The sequence below is a fragment of the Canis lupus genome, chromosome 3, assembly GCF_048164855.1.
Source record: "Canis lupus baileyi chromosome 3, mCanLup2.hap1, whole genome shotgun sequence".
Classification (NCBI taxonomy): Eukaryota; Metazoa; Chordata; class Mammalia; order Carnivora; family Canidae; genus Canis; species Canis lupus.
The window spans coordinates 45,293,731-45,313,164 of record NC_132840.1 but is presented as its reverse complement, the minus strand read 5'-3'; the positions used below and the strand labels follow the sequence as shown (position 1 = coordinate 45,313,164).

Here is a 19,434-nt window from a genome sequence, read left to right as displayed (position 1 = left end):
GGGGCAAAAGTGAAGTAGTATATTTATATTAGTGTTTGAATAAACTTAGAGCTGAAAATGGTCACTAAAGCAGGGCCCTTAAGTTTAGCTTTGAAATTATTTGCCATGTTTTGTAAGCATGGGCCTTTGTGCTTGTTTCTGGGAAGAGGGCCTAATATTTCTACCAAATTATCAAAGCTTTATTTAAAAGATTCAGAATGATTGCTTTGGAAGATTTGCATAAAAAAATCAGTAATCTGAGAAGCAATTTTAATTCTTCAGAAAAATGTTAAATTTCAGCCATAGAGAGAATCAAGCCAGTGGGCAAGCCAGAAACAGAAAGAAAGGTGAGGTAATTGTTTACTTAAATAAGACTTAAATAATTTATTCATTTATGAAAAAAATTCATATGAAGGCGAAGATACTTAAACTCAATGTATCCAATATAAGTTTATATAACTTATCTAGGAAAAAGTAAATGAGTGGAGTAAGGAAAATACGTTCTGAAAAGAAAGAAAATATTTTCTTTTGTTTCTGTTATTACAATTAATATGATTAAGTCAGTAAAATTTTCCTTTTGTAAGAAATGAGAATACCAAAAAAAATATTATGTGACAAAATGATTATTTTCCCCGTTTTTCAAAATACTTTAAGTAAAAATCCAGTTTTGAACAATAAAGGCATTATTCTGTAAGTAGGTCGCAGTGCTTCAGGGCGTTGTCCTTATGACTTATACTCATGTCCTTTCAAAAATTATGACAGTGATTCTATATTTAGTGCTTTTCCCCGTTTTAGTGAATCACCTCAAAAACATTTGGGACCTGTATGGCAATTACAATGGATAGAACAAGATCGAGGGACAACAGGTGATGACAAAAGAGAAATACTTGTTTCTATATCAGCAGATGGAAGAATCTCCAAATGGGTTATACGGAAAGGACTAGACAGTCACGGTAAAAAGAACGCATAAATACATATATATCTATCAATCAAATGATCTTTCTCTTGTCATGTGCTGCCTTAAAATTCCTAGTGAGCCATATGTAAGAGGTGACCAATTTTGGTTTGGCTACATAAGAAAGAAACTGGGCTTGGTCATTGTTTTTCTAAGTATCTTGTTCTGGTATTTGCTAATTTCAACCTAATCACATGCAAAAGAGGGCGGAAATCACACTATTCTTTCTAGAAGGGATACACTTTGTATATACAATACTTTTTCATGTGGTAAATAAGATAAAAGTTTTTTTCTTTCAATAAAGATTTGATGCGTTTGAAGCGAACTACAGCTAGCAGCAGCAAAAAAGGAGGGGAAATGGAAAAAAAAGGTGAAGCTCTGATATCTCGGCAGGCTCCTGGAATGTGTTTTGCTTTTCATCCTAAGGTAAATTATTTCAATCCATTATTTACTATTGCATATAACAACTTCCAGTGTTTGAAGTGTATTAAGATATAAAGCAAGGCAAAGTTTTAGCATGTTAATAAATACTGTGCCTTATAGGTAAAACAAAACAAAACAAACATAGGCATAGCTGCCAAACTAAAGTAGAGTGGCAACTTCCAATTGGCTGCCCTATGCCTTCCTCTGCCTTCTAGAGGAAAGGTCTGTATTTCTGAGGAACTGTGAAAGGATTCTCTTTTCAACTTCATGTTTATTTTATTTTTTTTTTAAAATTTTTATTTATTTATGATAGTCACAGAGAGAGAGAGGCAGAGACACAGGCAGAGGGAGAAGCAGGCTCCATGCTCCGGGAGCCCGATGTGGGATTCGATCCCGGGTCTCCAGGATCACGCCCTGGGCCAAAGGCAGGCGCCAAACTGCTGCGCCACCCAGGGATCCCTTCAACTTCATGTTTAACTTGAATGCCCCTCCTTACTCCTCTTGGGTGTTCTGCTGCTTCATCATATTAATAGAAATCAAATCTACTATACAGTCCTCTATTTCAATGTGAGTGGTGCCTCTCATGATCCTGAGGATTGGGAAGACCAGTTAAGTTCATGCTTATCAGGCCAGAATCAAATCAAAGCACAGTTAATGAAGTCCTACTTTTTCTCATTCTTTTTTATGGAAGTTCTTTGGAATCAGAAAATTCAGCAACTGACAGACTTCAAAGGAAACGTATCCTCTATGTTTTCTGTTACATGTGATATGGTCATCTCTTTAGTGACACCGTCATCCACCTAGTTATGCAAACCAAAACTTGAGCTCTTACTCTTTTCTACCTTATCATCCAAATGATTTTCATGTCTTGTTGTCCTGCTCCTTTTAGTCCAAGCCTACTCACTGCTAGTGTAGTTCAGGCCCTATGTTTCATTTTTACCACTATAGTTGTATTCTTAACTGCTTTCATTCTCAAATTCTTGTAATTCACATTTCACCTTGACTGTAGAACAGTGGTTCTCAATGTTGGCAGGAAGGGACATATTTTACCACCACAGTACATTTTGCAATGTCTCGATATTATTATTGGTTGTTTTAGCTCCAGGAGGTGGGACATGGGAAGGAATGCTATTGGCATTTAGTGGGCAGAGTCCAGGGATGCCGCTAAACATCCTACAATGCACAGGACAACTACTGCCTTCCTCTGCATAGAAGGAGAAGGGAAAAGGGAAGGGGAAGGAGAAGAAGGAGGAGGAGGAGGAATATATATATAAAATATCAATGGTGCTGGATTGAGAAATCCTAGTCTGGTGTCCTAGAAATGTCCTTGGCATAAAGAATTTGAGATAATCATGTAGTCTGTAAATAAAGAATTTAACCTTTTATTTTTTTTTTCTTTCCTGATTATCCTGGCTTGAACTTGCAGCACAATCATGAATAGAAGTGGTGAAAACAAACATCTCTCTCGTTTCTGACCTTAGAGAGAAAGCATTCAGTCCTTTTACTATTAAGTATGATGTAAGCTGAGGTTTTTATGTAGATGCAATAAATCACATTGAGGAGATCCTGTTACATTACTATTTGTTGAGACTTGTATCAGGGATGGATGTTAGGTTTTCATCAAATGCTTTTTTTACGTATGACGATGATTATACAATTTTTCTTTCAAGTTTGTTAATATGATGAATTACATTAATTTTTAAATTTTTGTTTCTAAGAGAAATTTGACCATGATTTATACCTTTAATCTACTGTTGAATTTAATATGCTAAAATTTTATTTAAGATTTTTCAACTTTGTAAGGGATAGTCATCTATAGTTTTCTTTTCTGTAAGGTCTTTGTCTGGTTTTGACACTAGAGTAATCCACTAGAATGAGTTGAAAAGTATGCCCTCTTTTTTTGAAAGAATTTTGTACAATTAGTATTATTTCTTCATTACATATTTGATGAAATTAATAAAGCATCTGGGCCTGGAGTTTTGGGAAGATTTTTAACTTTTACCTAGAAATTAAAATTTTCAGTAGATATAGTGTTATTAGTATCATTATCTATTTCTTCTTGAGTGAATTTTGGTAATTTGTGTCTTTCAAGGAATGTATTTCATCTAAGTTATTAAAATTAATGGCATAATAATATTTCCTTAATGTCTTTTAATAGCTATAAAATATGTACTCTAAAATATGTCACCTCTTTAATTTCTACTATTAGTGATTTTTACCTTCTTTTTTCTTTCTCTTTTCTCGGGATCCCTGGGTGGCGCAGCGGTTTGGCGCCTGCCTTTGGCCCAGGGCGCGATCCTGGAGACCCAGGATCGAATCCCACATCAGGCTCCCGGTGCATGGAGCCTGCTTCTCCCTCTGCCTGTGTCTCTGCCTCTCTCTCTCTCTCTCTGTGACTATCATAAATAAGTAAAAATTAAAAAAAAAAATTTAAATCTTTTCTTTAATCTAGCTAGAAATTTATCAATGTTACTGATCTCAAAGAACTAGCTTTTGATTTCTCTGAATTTCGCTATTTTTTTTCTGTTTTCTATATAATTGATTTCCACTTTGATCTTTATATTCTTTCTTCTCCTTTGTTTTTTTTGCTCTTATTTTTCTGGCTTATTCAGGTGGAAGCTAGGATCATTGATTTGTGACTTTTCTTCTTTTATGATAGAGGCATTTGTGCTATAACTTTTTCTCTAAGTACTGCTTTGGCAGCATCCCACAAAGTCTAATATGTTATATTTACATTTTCTTTTTTTTTTTAATTTTTATTTATTTATGATAGTCACAGACACACAGAGAGAGAGAGAGAGAGAGAGAGAGAGGCAGAGACACAGGCAGAGGGAGAAGCAGGCTCCATGTACCGGGAGCCCGACGTGGGATTCGATCCCGGGTCTCCAGGATCGCGCCCTGGGCCAAAGGCAGGCGCCAAACCACTGCGCCACCCAGGGATCCCATATATTTACATTTTCATTCTATTCAGATTACTTTCTAATTTCTCCTTTGATTTCTTTTTTGATGGATGGATTATTTCAAAGCATGCTATTTAGTTTTTAAATATTTGGGGCTTTTGCATGGATCTTTCTGTTCTTGATTTCTAATTCAATTCCATCATGATCAGAGAACAAACTTTTTATAAACGGAATCCTTTTGAACTTATTGAGATTTGTTTTAAAGCCCAGAATGTGATATTAACATGTAAAGTTCCCTGTGCACTTCAGAAAAATGTATATTCTGCTGCTATTGGGTGGAGTGTTCTATGAATGATAATCAGGTTAGATTGGTTAAAGCTGTTCAAGTTGACTATAACCTTGCTGATTTTCTGCCTATTTCTTCCACTTATTAAGAGAAAGGTACTGAAATCTCTGGCCATAATTGTGGATTTGTCTATTTTTTCCTTGTAATTCTATCTGTTTTTGCCTTACGTTACTCAAAGGTTTGTTTTAGGTATATAAATGTGTAGGATTGTTATGTTCTCTTGACTAATCAACTCTTTTATCATTGTAAAGTGGCCTTATCTATAATGGATAATATTATGTATTCTGAAATCAACTTAGTCTGATATTACTGTAGCCACCAGCTTTCTTTTAACTAGTGTTATAGCAGGTTATATCTTTTTAAAAAATTAAGTTTGTATTTAAATTCCAGTCAGTTAACATACTGTGTAATATTAGTTTCGTGTGTAGAATTTAGTGATTCAACACTTACATACAACACCTGGTACTCATCACAACAAATGCCCTCCTTAATACCCAGCATCTATTTAACCCATCCCTCTACCCACCTCCCCTCTGGCAGCCATCAGTTTGTTTTCTATAGTTAAGAGTCTGTTTCTTGGTTTTCCTTTCATTCCCTCCACTCATGTTCATTTGTTTTGTTTCTTAAATCATTTTCCATCCTTTTACATTTAATCTATTTATGTCTAAAAGTACATTTCTTGTTGGTAGCATATTCTTGGATCTTGCTTTTTTATCTGATCTAACAGTGTCTGTCTTTTAATTGTGATATTTAGACTACTATCATTTAGTTTGATTTTGATATGGTTTTGGTTTGAGTCTTATTTTGCTTCACTAGTTTATTGGTGGTGGTGGAGGGGGTGGGGGATGGTGGTATAACTTGTCTGGCCTCCTTGCCTGGAGGCAGAACTCAAACACTATCTCAACTCCAGAACTTCTTAGAGGTTGGGCTGAGCCCTTTGTTGCAACTGTATCATAGTTCAACTTAAATCTCTGCCCATTTCTGTTTCTGAGTGAACTGACCAATAAATCTCTTGAATGGAAATGTCAGATTTTATAGACTGACAAACACAACTCTAAGACAGTGACCTTGAAGATCTCTGGGAAAGATAACCTACTTATAAATGGTGTTGAGATAATCATTATCCATATAAAAATGGAATTAGATATCAATTCTATCATACACAAAAAACTTCTAGAAGAAGATGTAGGAAAACATTTCTATTACCTCAAAGTAGGAAATATTTCTAAAACAAAGCACAAAAAATACTAACTAACCAGCTACATTAGAATGATAACTTCGGTTTATCAAAAGACACTAAAGAAAGGAAAAAGTAAGCCATACACTTGGAGAAGATATTTGCAACATGTATAACAGACAAAGCATATGTAATAGGATATATAAAGAACTTTTATATAAATGAATATAAAAAATATTATGTATAAAATAGGAGACATGAACAGAAGAAGAAATGCAAATGGGCATTAAACATAAAAATGTGCTCAACCTTGTTAATATTCATAAAAATGGAACTTAAAACAATTAGATATAATTTTATACCTCATACAATGGCAAAATTTAAGATTTCTAATATAACCCAACTGTTGATGAGAATGTGGATCAAAGGGAACTTCTATATACTGCTGAATATAAATTGTTAATACTAGTTTAGGAAAAAATATGTACTTTATTGTGTTATTTAAAACTACTTATAGGGATCCCTGGGTGGCGCAGCGGTTTACCGCCTGCCTTTGGCCTGGGGCGCGATCTTGGAGACCCGGGATCGAATCCCACGTCAGGCTCCCTGTGCATGGAGCCTGCTTCTCCCTCTGCCTATGTCTCTGCCTCTCTCTCTCTCTCTTTCTGTGACTATCATAAATAAATAAATTAAAAAAATAAATAAATAAAACTACTTATAATCCTTAATCTAGTAGTTGCATTTTTAAGTACTGGTATATACTAGAGCAAAGTGTCTCAAATTTTAATGTACATAAAATTATTTGGGAATCTTGTTAAAATGCAGATTCTGATTCCTTAGGTCTAGGGTAGGGCCTAAGATTTTGCATCTCTAAAATGCTCCCAGGTAACTCTACATAGGGCATAGAACCCGACTTTCAGACCTTTTGACTATGACTTCAGAGTAGGAAATACACTTAAAATCTCTACTTAGTACATACGTTTAGAGTTAAAAATGCTTGAGACTCCATTTAGTTCAATCTTTCACTCTAAGCAAGAATCATTTCTTCAGCATTATTTACTGTTGTCTGTCTTCTCTTTGACTAGTTCTTTTTTTTTTTTTTTCTTTGACTAGTTCTGATGAAAGAACACTTACTATTTCCCTGGATTGTTAGTTCCATTGTTAGGTAACTCTAAATATTAGAAATTTTCTTCCTTATTTTAAGCCGGTGCTTGTCCATTTAATGTCTAGATAGGATCTAAGTTCTTCCCTCTATTCCAGCAAAGAACAAATCTATATTTTCTTTGCATAGTAGCTTTTCAGGTAGTTTAATTATAGAAAGTTTAATCATGATAGAAAGAAAAAGACAACAGACAACTATGATCAAGATAGTATTTCTAGTTTTGGTCCTAGAATTGATTTTAATAGATCTTAAGGGGTCTAACTTTCTATTTTGTACATTTACTAATGTATCACAAGCCAATACATTTAAATTTTTTGTGTTATAGGATACAAATATCTATTTGGCTGGCACCGAAGAAGGCCATATTCACAAATGTTCTTGTTCCTATAATGAACAATACCTAGATACTTACAGAGGACATAAGGTTGGTTTAATTATAGTAGGTATGGAAAACTTATTTTTGATATTTCTGAAAAAATAGTATTATACACAGTACCTTTAACATGCAATAAATTTACAACTTCAGAGTTAACATTACCAACCTAAGTGCTTTCTTGTATGGAAACCATCAATAATGCATGGGGCATCTTATCTGGCTTCTAGATATTCTTACTTTTTTTTTTTTTTAGAGAGAGAGAAGTGTGTATGTGAGCTGGAGCTGGAGGGTGGGGGTAGCAGAGGGAGAAGGTGTGAGAGAATCTTAAGCGGGCTCCACACTCATCATGGAGCCCACATGGGCCTGGATATCCCCACCCTGAGATCATGACACCTGAGCCGAAATCAAGAGTTGGACACTGAACCAACTGAGCCACCCAGGCACCTCTAGCTTCTAGATATTCTTGATTTCTTCTTGCAAATTATGGAAGTTACAATTTTTATTTGTTTCTAAAAGACTTTGCTTACGGTAACATGCTGATCCCAAGGCAAAAATATATCTAGCATATACTTATTTTCTGTATCTTTTGTGATTATTCCATCTATGTTTTCTTCATTTGATCCTTCATTTTTTAAAATGTTCCTTATATTTTTTAAGGTAAATGAGTACAATATGTGTTAATATTTAGTTAGTATTATAACAACTATATCTTTATGTTTCTGTATGGCATAATTTAGAGAAGATTCAATTTATGACCTTACTCTCTCAGTTAAAATAATACACAATGCATAGTGCATAAGTCTTCTAGAAATCTTAGCATTTTAATTTGTTGGTCAGATTTAAAGTATAAGATGTCAAATATTATATATGTATGTGTTTTAATTTATTTGTCTTATTCTAGGGTCCAGTATATAAAATAGCGTGGAATCCATTTTGTCATGATGTGTTCTTAAGCTGTTCTGCAGATTGGGGTGTTATTATATGGCAACAGGAGAATACCAAGCCATTTTTGAGCTTTTATCCAACTACTTATGTTGTTTATGATGTTGCCTGGTCTCCAAAATCCTCCTATATATTTGCAGCTGCAAATGAGAGCAGAGTAGAGATTTGGGACCTTCACACCAGCACGTAAGTGTTAATGTTTTTCTTGGTGATATTTCTTGTAGAAGCAGTTCAAACTAAATGATATCTGATAGTTTTGGTATTTGTTAGAGAGAATTGTAGTTATTTTAAAAACAAGTAATAGTTTATACTGTGAGAGTCCTTATGAATAAAAGATATATGCCAAGAAGCTATATTCATTTTAATGACTTATACCATAGGTGGTTTTATTTTTTTAAAGATTATTTATTTATTTATTTGAGAGAATGAGAGAGAGAGAGAGAGAGAAAGCACAAAAGCACAAGAAGCAGGGAATAGGGAGATACAGGCTCCCTGCTCAGCAGGGGCTGAATCCTAGGATCCTGGGATCATGACCTGAGCCAAAGGCAGATGCTTAATGGACTAACCCACCCAGGTGCCCTCCCATATGTGGTTTTAAAAATATTTAAATGAAAAATAGGTTGCCATATTCATCTAAAACTTTTACAGGCTGGTATATCATAGCTACCTTGAATTCAGTTTTATTGCCTAGTTTATAGAAGAAGCAGACAGGCAGTTAATTGTTTTTAACTGAAGATTTTCTGCAATAATATAAAAGGAACAAAATAATTTTTTTACAATATTTACTTATTCTCTTACCTTCTTTAAAACATATTCAAAGGGCCATGCATTTAATTAAAATTTTTATTTTTTTATTTTTTTTAATTAAAAATGTTAATGTGTTATACCAAAGTTACTAGAGTATCCTCTAGACCCATCTTTATTTTTAAAATAGAAATTTATACATTACAGAAATAAAGTGTTTAATGAGGTGAGTTCTTCAGTTGGAAATTACTGTAGATTTTTATGCTGATCATTAGCAACAATCAGGGGAATGCATTCTTTTTTTTTTTTAAAGCTTCTTTTTTTTAAAAAGATTTTTATTTATTTATTTATTCATAGAGACAGACAGAGAGAGAGAGAGAGAGGCAGAGACACAGGCAGAGGGAGACGCAGGCTCCATGTAGGGAGCCTGACGCGGGACTCGATCCAGGGTCTACAGGATCACGCCCTAGGCTGCAGGCGGCGCTAAACCGCTGAGCCACCGGGGCTGCCCCAGAGGGACGCATTCTTGGTTAAAATCAGTGACACAAAATTCGGTGAACTTATTCTTAATGGCAATTTTTTTTTTCCCTAGAAGTTAATAACTTAGTAACTCTAAAATTTGCCATGGCTTATACTATAAAACAGTTCGAACCCCCAAACAAGGATTATATCACAAAACAATTTATATTTGAATATGAAATGACTAATGTATAAAATGATTACCTAACTCATCCCACCTATCATTTTAATTTTTTGGGTAAAACTGCAGTTCTCAGGACATTCCTTCAGAAGTATACAAGTTACTGCTTCTTTTGTGTTTTAGGGCATCAGTGGATTGCTTTGGATGATTGGGGAATAGAAAAAAATTCTTGTTCAAAGTATTCTTTTATGTTCCAGAGTTTTATTTGGATCAAAATACCCTTCTTTTAAAAGACATTTATTGCTTAAGGAGTTGTATTAGTCAAGGTTCTCCAGAAAAACAGAAGCAATAAAAAGAAAGATTTATTTTAAGGAATGACTCACATGACTGTGGGGCCTGGCAAGTGCCAAGTCTGTGCTACAGGCTGGCGGGCTAGAATTTCCATCAGGAGTCCATGTTGCAGTCATGAGTCTGAAGGCAGTCCGGAGGCAGAATTTTACTCCACTTCAGGGAACTCAATCTTTTCTCTTAAGGTCTTCAACAAGTTGGAGAAGATCTGCCTATCTTATGGAGGGTGATCTGCTTTATTCAAATTCTACTGGTCTTAATGTTAATCATTTTTAAACAAAACACTTTCACAGCAAAGTGCAGACTGGTGTTGACCAAACAACTGAGTACCATAGCCTCACCAAGCTAACCAGCACAGGAGTTTAAACTTATGAGTTCACATCTTAATTGTGAACTTCTTGAATTTATTTATTTGAAATTAGTTCACTGAAGAAATGAAAGTTTTGATTGAATAAGGAGTTGAGAAATAGTTATTTTGATTTTGGAAAGTTACTTAAGAAGCTTGTTTTGTTTTGTCATTTGAAGACACAAAAAATATCTGACTTTTCTTAATCTGTATACAAAAAGAATGTATTAACAACAACTGAATTTAAAATAAAACATTTTATTTCAGTTTGGATCCTCTCATTGTGAATGTTGCTAACCCTGGAATCAAGTTCACAACTGTTCTCTTTGCCAAACAAACAGATTGCCTTCTAGTGGGTGACAGTGATGGACAGGTTGCTGTGTATGAACTAAGAAATATGCCCACTGCGTTGGATTCTGGCCGAGTAAGACTCACGTGACAAAATTTTTGTTATTTTATGTAATTTTTTGTATCATACAAGGAATTTACATTTCTTAAATATGTTAAGTGTAGTACAATGGAAATAACATAAGTTTTAAGAGTTGCTACCTACTAAGCATGGTATCTATTAGGCTTATTTTCTTTGAGCCTCATGATTTTTCTCTGTAAAATGAAAATGATAATATACCATAATAATTATAAATGTTACATGGAATAACTTAAAGTTGTGCCTAGTATACTGTTGGGAATAATAATTATTGAATATAGCTGAAGAAGTTTACTATAAATATTCAAAGACTTTTATAAGAAATGGTAATATTTTAGATATTATCTAATGTTCCCCAAATAGGCATTTGTTTTTTTGCTTCTGTAGTGTTATCCTGTTCCTTTACTCTGATCTTCAAATATGAAAACTTTATTGTAAAACTTTGACAGGCAATCAGTATCACTAGATGCCTATTATTTTTAAGGTATTTTTTTCCATTTTTTTTGTTTTTTAATTTTTTAATTTTATTTTTATCTTTTAAGGATTAGTTTATTTATTTGGAAGGGGCGGGTAAGGGATAGAGGTAGGGGGAGACAGAACTGCAAGCAAACTCTGTGTTGAGCATGGAGCCAGATGAAGGACTTGATCTTATGACTCTGAGATCACAACCTGAGCTGAAACTAAGAGCTGGTGCAACCCACTGCACCGCCCAGGTGCCCTACAATTTTTTGCTTTTTATGTTTAAGTTATTATTTTATGGATAAATCTAGTAAATATTACCATCAATATGATAAACATATTAAAATATTTTAAAAATGAAAAAATCCATAAGAATACACTAAGACTATAATAGAAGAGTGGGTAATGGTCAGGAACAGTTCATTCACACACAAAAAATGACTAGCAAGTATATTTTAAAATTAAACCTCACTGATAATTAAAGAAATAAAAAATTTATTACATCAAATTAAAATGTGGTAGCATTCTCATATGTGAAATTAAAGGTTTTTTAAAGAAGGAAAAGATTCCTTCTTTTTATTTAAAAAAAAGTTTTTTAAAGATTTATTTATTTATTTTAGAGAGAGAGCATGAGCAGGGGGAAGGGCAGAGGGAGAGAATCTTCACGCAGACTACCTGCTGAGCATGGAGCCTGACACAGGGCTCGATCTCAGGACCCATGAGATCATGGCTAGAGGTGAAACCAAGGGTTGGATGCTCAACCAACTGAGCTACCCAGGTGCCCCAAGTTTTTTTTTTTTTTTTTTTTTTTTAATTTAATGGGACTACTCAGTACTGGCAAGCATCTGATAAGATACGTTTTCTATTATACAGAGAAATGTTAGAATAATGCTGTATTACTTCTTTGGAAGCAATTTGGCAGTCTGAACCAAGACTGTTATACTTCTGGAATTCCATTCTATAGAAATATTCATAAAGACAATCAAAGAAATTAATTATAGCATAACTGTAACAGGATAAGGAAAGAAAAGAAAAAGAAATAATCTAAATATCCAACCAGAGAGAAATGTGGCCAGAGAAGTCAGGTGTGTTGATTAGATTTGGGTTGCATGTAGAAGGTGGAGGTTTATCCCATCCATATTGGACTGTAAATGATAGACAGATGATAGATAGATAGATAGATAGATAGATAGATAGATAGATAGATAGATACTTAGGACTTTGGACTTGTTATATCTCCTACTTAAAATCCAGTGTTTGTTCTTCCGTCCACTTTAAATCTTTGCTCAAATATAGTCACTTTCTTGGTGAAATCGTCCTTGGCTACCTTATTTTAAATTGCACCTCTACTCTTCCCTACACTTCCTATTTAATACTTTTCTATGACTTATTTTCTTACTAACATTTATCTTCAAATATATCATATTCTTTTATTGATTTGTAATTGCCTGTCTCCCATAGTTAGAATGTAAGCTGCATGTAAATAGTGAATTTTGTCTCTTTTGTTCTGAACTATATTCCTATAGCCTAGTACAGTGTCTTAGAAGTTATTCAATAAGTATTTCTTGAATAAATATGCCTTGAAAAACTGGAGGAAAATTCAACATATCAGAAAGTTTATTTCTTAGTGTTAGGATCATGAATGAATTTTAGTCTTTGTTTTTACTTACCTATTTTCCAAATCATTACACTACCTAAAGTATTTTCTTCCCAAAATTCATGTTCTTACATCATAGTTTTAGTCTGCTGTGAGGAATGAGACCCCAATGGCTTATTTTTTCATGACGTAAAACATTTTGATATTTTTAATTTCTCACATATTTGTTGAGTATAAGCTATTTTAATAGCTACTGAGATGTTTATGCTCACATTTGTTTAAGATACACAGCCCAACAGCCAGAAGGAATCAGAGAATTCTATTCTTTATTCAAGTCTCTCAAAAACATTAAAAATGAATCAAAATACTTAGTTAATAGTAATCTTTTTCTTTTTCTCTACATATCCCTCAAATTCTAAATGTAGCCTCAAAGCCTAAATCCATCCCTTTCTATCTCTGTGATTCCATCAGTTCTATCCCATAAGAGCTCTAAGAACTTGCCCAGATATTCTAAACTTGGGCAGTGAGGAAAGGGAGTTGAATTATTTAAAAATCTTTGTTAGTGTGTATTGGGGTAGTGGTAGCAGAGAAACTTATGGGCATTAGCATGTTCATTCTTTTCATCACATATATATCTACAGTACCTATCAAGACCTATAATAATTTATCAATATATAAACTACAATATTTTGTATATATGTCTTTCTTCCTAGTCTGAACTACTTGGAAACTTGTATATTCAAGCACAGTGCTAGCACATAATAGGCACTCAGCAAATATTGAAAAATGTCTAAATGAACACACTTATAAAAGGCACATGGTTTCTAAGAAAGGAAAATATATGTACAAAAATATAATTGAGTCATAAACACTGAAATAATAATTAAAAAAAAAACTCCAATAGAAGCACAGAGTAGGAAAATTGACTCTTGAAAGAAGAGTGGGAAGAAGGAAAGCAAAACATATGAGAATACTTAGGGGAAGCCTTTCACACAGGAGGTTAAGTTTTAACTGTGCTTCAGAGGATTAGAAATTTTCCTTGCAGACAAGCAAATAGAACTGTTACTTCAGACAGAGGGAAAGGCTTGAGCAAAGATACAGCATTGGAAAGGTCCATGACATTTTAAGGAAAAGATGAGTAGACCTTTTGACTGGTAAAGAGATTGCTTAAGAGAAAAGTGACAAATGGGCCAGTTGGGTCATTTGCCATGATGAGGAGTTTGATCTTCATCTTATAGAAAATAAAAAGCCATTTAAGGTTTATAATTCTAGAAGTGACTTGGGAGGAAAATAAAATAAGACTCTTACCTCACATTTTGTATGATGGTGAACTCTAAAGGAACTGAAGACTGAAAAATAAAACAAACCACTAGAAGGAAATGTAGGATAATGTCTAAATGATCTAAAGGCAAAGATGGATTTAAAAAAGACCAAAAATATCCCCTATTTTTTTTTTTTAGTTTTTTCCTGTTTTCTTATCTGTAAAACAGGCATATTGGTACCAGAATCAAAGATTGTTAGAAAGATTAAATGAGTTAATGGGTACATAGTGATTAGAACTATTATTGGTACATAGTAAGCTCTCAATAAAACTCAAGTATCCTTTTATGATTATTATGTCAAAATTAATACCTTCTGTTCAAGATTCTATATGCCAAGTTAAAAGAAACAGATTAAAAGAAGAAATTTCCAAGATTATGAAAGACATAATGTCCATTATATATAAGAAACTCCTATTAAACAATAAGAACAACAACAACAACAACAAACAAAAACAAAACAATAAGAACAATTCAATTTCTTAAAAGGGCAAATGTATAACATCCTAATTCATAAGAAAGAAATAGGAAGATCAAATAAACTTAAGAAGCAACATTTATTCTCACTATTAATGAAGAAAGATACAATTGAAATTATATAAGATATCAGTTCAAACTGATTGGATTTACAAAAACTAAAATATTAGCCAATATTAAGTATCAGCAAAGTTGTAGGGAATTAGGAACTTTTATGCAAAGGTCATAGGAATCTGAATTAGCATAGCCTCTTTGGAGAACAATTCAATAAAGCTGAAAATTCATATACCATACAAGCCAGTGATACCATAGAGAATGTCCTGCACATGTGTACTAGGAGGTATGTGTAAGGCATCAAGGTGAGGTCTTTCTTCTCTTTCTTTCTTTCTTTCTTTCTTTCTTTCTTTCTTTCTTTCTTTTTCTTTCTTTCTTTCTTTCTTACTTTCCTTCTTTCTTTCCTTCTTTCTTTCTTTCTCCTTTGTCTTAAAATTTCTTTTGTTCATGATTATTCAATCTACTTTTGCTTAAAATGTTCATATTCAAATATGTTATAAAATTTCTAAAAAGTCTTAGTTCACCTTAAGCTCTTACATTTAGAGGATATATTTTATTATTCTGTTTATAAGTCCAACAAATATTAATACATACTTTAAATAAGCTTTTGTAACAATTAAGTTTCTTTAAATCTGTTTAATTTATAAATTTAATACAGATTTTTAAGTACTTCAATTGTCTTATGGGAAAACAAATCTGATATTTAAGGAATTCTTATTAATTTAATAAATTTTATTTTTTATTTATTTTAAAATATTTTATTTAATCATGAGAGACAGAGAGAGAGAGGCAGAAACATAGGCAGAGGGAGAAGCAGGCTCCATGCAGGCAGCCTGATGTGGGACTCGATCCTGGGACTCCAGGATCACCCCCTGAGCCGAAGGCAGATGCTTAACTGCTGAGCCACCCAGGCATCCCAATTTAATAAATTTTAAATTTTGAATATGATGGATCTTAAATTTTCTTAATTGTTCCAATGCCTTATACAAATTAATAATATTTCCATCTATAATTACGGGTCTAAATTAATTACCCAATAACACATTTAAATTAGAATCACACTGGGTGGCTCAGCGGTTTAGTGCCTGCTTTTGGCCCAGGGCGCGATCCTGGAGACCCGGGATCGAGTCCCGCATCGGGCTCCCTGCATGGAGCCTGCTTCTCCCTCTGCCTGTGTCTCTGCCTTTCTCTCTCTATGTCTCTCATGAATAAATAAATAAAACCTTAAGAAAAAAATTTAAAAAAAAGAATCACAAATTTATTTGCTAAGCATTCAAATAATGGCAAATTCCCTTTTAAATAATGAATATTGAAAATTCCAAATATATACAAGTTCCTTAATACAAAAAAATATTAAAATTATCTGTTTGGTTTGCTGTATTATTTCTATATACAATAATTATTCTTCTAGGGTAAGAATAGGTTTTCCAATAAACAAATGAAGCATTCTGAGTAGTTTTGGAGATTATTTTCTCAACTGCTTGATGTGCATATTGACTGTGGATGTTTAAAGAGATTTTGCTAAATATCTTGGCTGCCACACTGAGCCCTGTTCTAGAGTCAATTTGTCAATGCCCTCCAAATGGAGTGGTCTCAGAGTCCATGTCTCCTGGAGTCAACTTACCTATTACCTACATCCTCCATCTCCTCATGGAAGTCTGCAACTCTCCATGGGTTGGTATATCACACAATTGATTTCAAGTCATTTATTTACTGTGTCAGTAATTCTGAATTACTTCACTTTTCCTATCTGGTAGGACTAAAATCCATCTATAAGATGTTTAAATGACATCTGTTTGGATTCTGTATATCTCCCAAGATTTTAATTTGTTAGTAGTGATCTGAAAGACATGCTAATGAGAAAAGAATGTTCATACCTGCCTTGTTTCTATATTGATAAATTGGAAACAACCTTAGATTATCATCAGTGAAACTTTGGATAAAGTGTGGCATATTCACATGAGTGACTCTAGTATAAAAATTTAAATAATACATATTTCAATGTGTTAATATGACAAATTTTGAATAAATCTTTTAAAAAGTTGAGTGATAAAAGCAAATTGAAGGAAATTATAGAAGTACAATATGTTATGGTTTATGTGACATTATTTAAACACAAATATAAAAGCTGTGTTCCTAGTGGACATATTATAGTTAGTAAAAGTATGGAATATAGATTGGAATGTGGAAGAAAAACTTTCATCCTTGTGTTTGGATTTCAATAAATTAGATTTTTTTAAAGTTTTTATTTAAATTCCCATTAGGTAACATACAGTAAAATATTAGTTTCAGTCGTAGAATTTAGTGATTCACACTTCCATACAACACCAGATGCTTATCACAACAAGTACACTCCTTAATCCCCATCACCTATTTAACCATCACCCCCACCAACCTCCTCTCTGGTAACCATCATTCTCTATAGTTAAGAGTCTGTTTCTTGGTTTGCCTTCCTCTCTCTTCTTCCCCTATGCTCATTTGTTTTGCTTCTTAAATTTCACATGAGTGAAATCATGTTATTTGTCTTTCTCTGACTGACTTATTTCGCTTAGTATAATACTCTCTATCTCATCCATATTGTTGCAAATGGCAAGATTTCATTCTTTTTTATGCAAACTGGTGCTACTTTGGATAACAGTATGGAGGCTCCTCAAAAAGTTAAAAATAGAACTACCCTATGATCCAGCAATTGCAGTACTAGATGTTTACCCAAAGAATACAAAAATACTAATTTGAATGAAAACATGCACCCTGATGTTTATAGTGGCCAAATTATGGAAACAGCCCAAATGTCCATCAATGATGAATGGACAAAGAAGATGTGGAATATATATACATTAGAGACATCTTTTATTTTGAGCAGTATGCCCTGAAAGCAGAAGGCTAAGCTGAGAGTCTGAAACATTTTTGACAATGTGTGTGTGAGTATATATATGTTAATGATTTCAATGCTGGTAAGCAAAATTTCCTTGTAACAAATATATTACATACATTAATAATAAATACAGTTTCCTAATAGGAATAATAAATACAGTTTCCTAATAGGAATATGTTTCCTATTCCTATAGGAATAGGAATAATGCTTTTGGTCATTATATTTTAAAGATTAAGGGTTATTTTTCTGGGAGATTCAAAAAAACCTATTAATCAGATTTAATGGTACTTACAACCAAACAGGAGGCTAAACAGGAGCTTTCAAAATGATCTCTTAACTGAACAGTTATAAAATTGTTTATGAAACTCCATTAACGGAGTCTTTCATAGGAAAAAGGTTTATACTAGGAAGTAACTGTTACTATTTAAATTTACTTTGGTTTGTTTCCTTATTACAATCTTATTGAATGCCCTTTATATGTATCACTAAGTTATAAATTTTAAATGACATTTTAAAAACTCCTTTACCTCTTAATTTATATTTTATTGCATTGTAATTGTTTGACTTTTTTTTTTTTTTTTTTTTTTTTTTTCAGGGAGATATAATAGATACTTTGCTTGGACCCAAGTCAAACCATCAAGGATAATTCATCATTACTATTTTTTCTTATTGCTATTTAAAGAAAGAATAAACAGTGTTTAATGTCCAATAATCCAATTGTATGCAGTAAGTTCAGATTTTAATGTTAAAAAATGATATTTGATGTATAGCTTCCATTTCAATTTAACATAAATTAAATACACTTTAATTTCAGAAATATGTGATTAGTTTGTGATCTAGGCTATTTGTAAGAGTCTTGTTGGATTTTCTTATTATTTTTAGTCATATTCCAAGTACATACAACTACATATGTGTATTTATAAAATGTCCAAATAGGTTAGAAAATTATTATTCCATTAGAAGCCACACTTGGACGTCATTAGAATTACTTAAACCAAAAATCTTTACAAGGTGAAGTTCCATAGACTCTTAAATCTTCGGCTTCCCAAGATCTATTTTTCAGAATTTATGAATTCCACTTGTGTTAGTATTATGAGAATATTGGATTCTCACATGCTTCTCTAAATCAGATTTTTTTCCTCTTAGATTTGAGAGCTGAAGCTATGAAACTTTGTGAGACTATTTGACAAGCAAAAGACATGACAGCAAATGTCAAAATTGCATTGTTTAGCCACTATGCATCACACGCCCAATTCAGTGAGAAGAGTTAGTCTGGGACACATCAGGGCATCCTCTTCTGCATGCCCAAAATCTGCTATGGGTTTTAAGCCCAGGCTTAAGTGGGCCCAGAGAGAAAATAGAAAGTCCTCAATTTGTAGTTGGCATCTGGATCTTATCTTATGAAGGGTTCTAGAGCTAGCTTGTGGAAATAGGAGGAGTGGGAGGCAGCAACTCCCCCAAACAGATTGCTAACAGCCTATTCCATGCTGTTCTTTAGAACAAGTCCTGTGTTTTGTTAACCGAGGCCATAGGACAGTGTGCCCTGTTTTGCAAAGCCTTCTAAGTGGAGAGGAGAGGATGAGACATTCGAAACTCACTAAGTTCTCTGAAAAAAAAAAAAAAAGTCTGTATGAAACTAAGAATGGAATGTGTGCAACGATAGAATCTGCCTTTTATGTGTCCACTTCTTCACAATCTCCATTTCTTTGGAGCCATCCTTTAAACAAAAGCAAGGTGAAAAAAAAAAAAAAAAAAGCAAGGTGATTTCTTAGGTAGACCCAGAGCTTAGGCCAAGTAATAAGAATTATAAATTTTCTGCTGATATAAATCCTCGTTGTTCATCTTTTCATCTTTCCTAAAGGTTGGACTTTCTATAACATGCTGTATA

At 33.2% G+C, this 19,434-nt stretch overlaps 1 protein-coding gene across 1 annotated transcript in view; it reads left to right on the top strand.

The window, feature by feature from the left end:
* The window catches only part of DNAI4 (dynein axonemal intermediate chain 4), a 101,874-nt gene extending 82,680 nt beyond the window's left edge, over positions 1-19,194 (top strand). Inside the window, 6 exon segments of the mRNA XM_072820690.1 lie at positions 775-932; positions 1,239-1,360; positions 7,268-7,366; positions 8,220-8,446; positions 10,606-10,762; positions 18,142-19,194. Coding sequence (XP_072676791.1) covers positions 775-932; positions 1,239-1,360; positions 7,268-7,366; positions 8,220-8,446; positions 10,606-10,762; positions 18,142-18,192 — 814 coding nt within the window. The 3' untranslated portion in view covers positions 18,193-19,194.
* The last annotated feature ends 240 nt before the right edge of the window (positions 19,195-19,434 follow it).